The 5000-nt window shown below is 43.3% G+C and overlaps 2 protein-coding genes across 3 annotated transcripts in view; both read right to left on the reverse strand.

Moving 5' to 3' along the window:
* Positions 1-489: 489 nt before the first annotated feature.
* On the reverse strand, positions 490-3665 carry LOC122267868 (uncharacterized). Of its 2 annotated transcripts, XM_043038053.2 has the most exons (3): positions 3394-3665; positions 1978-2104; positions 490-1646 (listed from the first exon to the last, which is right to left on the reverse strand). In XM_043038053.2, exons 2-3 carry the CDS (start codon positions 2089-2091, stop codon positions 762-764), a joined length of 999 nt encoding a protein of 332 aa, XP_042893987.2. In that variant the 5' UTR covers positions 2092-2104; positions 3394-3665; the 3' UTR covers positions 490-761. The 2 variants fall into 2 exon arrangements, with proteins under 2 accessions (XP_042893987.2, XP_086396518.1); XM_086540392.1 differs by lacking the exon at positions 3394-3665 and having other exon boundaries at positions 1978-2173.
* A 659-nt stretch (positions 3666-4324) lies between these two features.
* The window catches only part of LOC122267867 (protein Star), a 3150-nt gene continuing 2474 nt past the window's right edge, over positions 4325-5000 (reverse strand). The window contains exon 3 of the mRNA XM_043038052.2: positions 4325-5000. This exon is cut by the window's right edge and continues 540 nt beyond it. Coding sequence (XP_042893986.2) covers positions 4620-5000 — 381 coding nt within the window. The 3' untranslated portion in view covers positions 4325-4619.

The following is a 5000-nucleotide window of genomic DNA, read 5'->3' on the forward strand; positions in this document are numbered from 1 at the left end:
TATATATATATATATATATATATATATATATATATATATATATATATATATATATATATATATATATATATATATCCTATCATACTCATACGCGTCCTTCCTCCCCCCTCCCCTCCCTCTCCCTCCCTCCGTAGCAGCTAACGGTGGAGCGAAAATCTAACCTTATCACAGTTGCTAGGCGTAAATTTCCTACGTACCTCCTCTCTCCTTCCCCCCCCCCCACCTCCTCATACCCCTTCCCCATCCCCTTCCCCTTTTCACCCCCCCATACCCCCACCTCCACCACCGCTCCCCTCTTCCTCTCTCCCCCTTCCGTTCCCTCTCCTCCACCCCCCCCACCCACACCCACTTCTTCCGTCCTTCCGGTCTTCCTCCTCCCCCTCCCCCTCCCCCTCCCCCTCCCCCTCCCCCTCTCCCTATGAAATATGTCAGGTATATCATGTACGTGGATTTTCTGTTAAATATGTTTATATAGCGTTGGAATATGTTTATATCTAAAAAGGATTATATTTGATATATAGTCTGATAAAAAAGTCATAAAGAATTTATTTAAGTATGATTAGACGAACCGTAATGAAATGGAAGTTGATATGCATACGAAAGATGATATCGTGAAGAATAAGACAGTATGGTGATACTTAAATTAATAAACATCGCAAGGAAACAACAAATAGCTCGAGATGACGTCACAAAAGTTGTCAAAGACCGTGAGATAAACACGAAGATATGATTTCCATTCCTATAAAGTTCGAGATGTTTTCTTATGATTCAACCAAGGCCTTAAGAGCAGGATCGCTGTTCAGAAGGAAGAGGTAGTTACCGATCTCGTCTAGCGCGTGCAGGCTGTATCCGAGGTCTTTCATGTAGGCCACGAAAGCCTCGTCTTTCTTCATCCTTCTGTCCTCGGCCGCCCTCATGTTAAAGTACTCGACCGCCATCGCCCTAATGGTGATCCTGTCGAGTGGGAGGGAGTGGAGCACCTCCCACTCGCCCCCTTGGATGTCGAGGGACAGGAAGTCCACCTTGGAGGCGTTGAGGGCCGCGAGGTAGGACGCGAGAGGGAAGCACTGGATCCTCGAGTACGACTTGGAGGAATAGAAGCTGATCTCGTCCTTGATGGATGCGAAGGGCGTGCCGATTTCCCTCGTGTTGGACCGGAACATCCACACGGATGCGAAATCGTTTCTTCTCTGCATAGACTCGAAGATGGCCTCTCGCGGATGCTGGCCCGGGGTGATGCAGGTGTTGGAGATCCAGGCCCTCCGCCTCCTCCACACCAGGTGCTGGAAGTTGAGGGCGTCGGGCTCCACGAGGAGGCCCGTCCAGCCTCGCTCCTTCTCCAGCCAGAGGGTGTTGGAGAAGTACTGGCCGTCGAGAGCCCCGGCCTCCACGAAGAAGCCGCCCCGTTGCTTGTCGAAGAACTGCCTGACGAAGTGGTGGATGAAGTTCCAGCCGAGGCGGTCGTGGAGGACTCTGACTTTGTGGTCGAAGGAGGAGAGATTATAGGAGCCTGCAGGAGGAGGAAGGAGGTAGTGGCTCCTGAGCGTGTCCAAGACGAAGGGATCCTCAGCGGTCAAAGGTCCTCGGAGAAGGTCCAAGGAACTGCAAGGACCGGCGAAGTCCTTTGTACTAACGACACACAAGCCCTTGAGTCGGAAAAAAGGATAATAGGAATTAATCACACAGATTCATGCACAATCATTTCACTTTGGAAAGACACACAAACTTAATTCAGCAACAAACAAACAAATAAAAGATATAATGCCTAAATAACGCATCAGTAAAACCAATAAATCTAAGATGTTGTAATCAATAATATAACAAAAAAAAAAAAAAAAAAAAAAACAAGAAATACTCCTAACCAATAAGCCAATAAATCCCTACCACCATTATTAAAACAATAAATAAGCATGCAAAACCCACCCACCAAACCTTAAAAAAAAAAAAAAAAAAAAAAAAAAAAAAAAAAAAACTTACCAACACTATGATAGCGAGTACGACCCCCACGCCCATCAGTACGACTCTGCGACACCCACATCCACGAGCTGCATCTCTCAGGCCGATCTGGCAACACCGAGGTCGTACGTGCATTGCTGTTCGTCGCCTTGATATCAAATCATAGACAATGATCATAATGTTGATAATGTTGATAGTGAGGTTGAAAATAATGACAACAATCGATGTGATGACTATGATAATGGTGATGATAGTGAGGTTGAAAATAATGATTGCGATTAGAAACAATTAAGCTAACGATAATAAGGATCATTATAAGAATCATAGTAATCACAATGATAAGAATCATTGTAAGATTGATTACTGTATCATTAGCATTGTCAACAATCATGATAGTGATAATAACAGTAATAATGATAATGATAATAACAGTAATAATGATAATGATAATAACAGTAACGATGATAATGATGATAACAGTAATAATGATAATGATAACGATAATGATGATGACCAGGTCAATACCAGCAACAAAACTCACATGATAAGATAAAAGAGAAGCTATAGCAATTTTCTTCTCAAAGCGAAATAATACACAGCTTACCTGTTGCCTGTTTCTCTCTCAAAGACTTTCTATATTATCAACCTCAACCCCTCCCCCCTCTCTCTCTCTCTCTCTCTCTCTCTCCTTCTCTATCTATCTCTATCTCTCTCTCACTCTCCTCCCCCCCCCCCCCCCATTCTCTGTCTTTCTCTCTCTCTCTCTCACTCACTCACTCTCCCCTGCCCTCTCTCTCTACTTCTATATCTATCTATCTCTATCTCTCTCTCTAACTCTTTCTCTCTCTCCCCCCCCCCCCCTATTCTCTGTCTTTCTCTCTCTCACTCTCCCCTGCCCTCTCTCTCTCTCACTCTCCCCTGCCTTCTCTCTCTCTCTCACTCTCCCTTGCCCTCTCTCTCTCTCTCACTCTCCCTTGCCCTCCCTCTCTCTCTCTCTCTCTCTCTCTCTCTCTCTCTCTCTCTCTCTCTCTCTCTCTCTCTCTCTCTCTCTCTCTCTCTCTCTCTCTCTCTCTCTTTCACTCTCCCTTGGCCCCCCCCATTCTCTCTCTCTCTCTCTCTCTCTTTCACTCTCCCTTGCCCTCTCTCTCTCTCTCACACTCCCCCCCTCACTCTCTCTCTCTATCTATCTATTTATCTATCTCTGTTTATATATGCATGATGTAGCGACTGCAAGATTATGTATAGGCTACAAATATTACTGAGAGTATAGTGCCTCAAACAATATTAATGCTGTTATCATAATTGTAATTATGTTCATAACACCATGTTTATTATCATTATTATCATTAAAATCATAATAATTTTCATCATCTTCATGAATTATCATGATTAGCATTAGCACTATTCCTACTATCATTACATAATCTTTGTTCTTACCTTCAATAACACAATATATGTCTGAATAGCGGACAAGTTAACCTTTCTAACTTCAACCACTCTGTTAGTTAACTATCCACGTTGGTGAATCTTTATCTTCTCTTGTTTGTTTGATATAAATATATTTTCCTCCGAGCATGTTTAGTTGAAAATGTACTTTCCTCCTCCGATGTCCCTTGTTCCTTGATTGTATTAATTAAATGCTAAGTTTAGATGGATATTTGGAAGGGTAATATTGACGAAAATGATTTTGGTGTATGAGATGTAGTGATCCCCGGTTTAGTAGATAAGAATTAATAGATAAATAGGTCTCTCAAGGAAAAATATTGGCAAATCTAAGGAAAAGTCGTCGTTTTACCTGTTACTATAAATAGAGAAAGTAGTGGGCGGAGCTTCTGCATCGGGGGGCGGAGTCATATTCAGACACGGGACTGGCAATAATAGCTCGCTCTATCTATGAAAAACTAAACAAATTATATTTCAGTAAATATGGCTTGGACTATACTGTGATTAGAAGGGTTTAGGGGAAATGTTTGCAATACCACGAGTCTTGGGTGCAAAAGTACCAGATCTGACTGAAGTTACGAGTCTAAAAAGATATGCGCGTTTGAGTAGCGAACTCCCCACATGAGTTGCCAGTGTGTCATTGTTACTGTAATTCTTGATATTTCCTTATTGCTGCAGACACTGGTTAACAAGTGGGCTTATGTGCAATAAGACGAGAGCCCTCCTGTGTTAGCGTGTGCTGGGTAGTGAGAGAGTGTGCCAGCGAGTGTTGACTCGATCTTAGCTTGGTTCTTCCCCCACCGTGATGCCCAGCCACAGAGATGTGAAGCCGGCGCGCTAACCACTGCGCTACCCTTGTGGCTCAATGGATAAAGGAAAGGATTAAATTAGATCGCACGGACTGATGTCAGAGGAAAAAACAGTAGAATGGTGTTCAGTTTATTTTTGCCATTGGAACGAAATAATATGTTAAGTCGTTCTTCAATCTATTGTAATGGCATCAATACAGAAAAGTATTCAATATATAGTGATATATATAACAGCAAAAGACATGAGGTAGAATGATTGTATAAAACATATTAAAACAACTGGCATTTTCATCAATCCACATGTTTCCACACGTGGTTCTCGATCTTACCCAACATTTGCCCAAATAAATGTTATTTTTGGATCGAAAATGTTCAAATACACAAATCGAGACATCCGGACACAATTTCTCCTCATGTTTCAACATTCTCGTGCGTTAATTTTGTATCAGAAATAACCCCCAGAAGAGGGTCACTTTCCAACACGAAGATGTAGTTGGCTTGGTCGTCTAGATTGAGAAAGCGGTAACCACGCTCCTTCATGTAAGTCGCGAAGGCTAAGTCGTACCTCCTGGCACTTTCTTCTGCGACTCTAGAATTGAAGTGTTCGACCGCTATGGCTCTTATGGTGATCCTGTCGAGTGGGAGGGAGTGGATTACCTCCCATTCGCCCCCTTGGATGTCGAGGGACAGGAAGTCCACCTTGGAAACGTTGAGGGCCGCGAGGTAGGACGCGAGAGGGAAGCACTGGGCCCTCGAGTACGACTTGAAGGAAGTGGCAGACATTTCGTCATT

Source organism: Penaeus japonicus, unplaced genomic scaffold (assembly GCF_977035675.1).
Source record: "Penaeus japonicus unplaced genomic scaffold, GWHDUDI00000001_assembly GWHDUDI00000010, whole genome shotgun sequence".
Lineage (NCBI taxonomy): Eukaryota > Metazoa > Arthropoda > Malacostraca > Decapoda > Penaeidae > Penaeus > Penaeus japonicus.

Coding starts and splice junctions, on each gene's coding strand:
- LOC122267868 (XM_086540392.1), bottom strand. CDS start 2,133: ATGATCATTGTCTATGATTTGATATCAAGGCGACGAACAGCAATGCAC. Junction 1,647..1,977: donor TACTCGCTATCATAGTGTTG/GTAAGTTTTTTT, acceptor TTCCGACTCAAG/GGCTTGTGTGTCGTTAGTAC.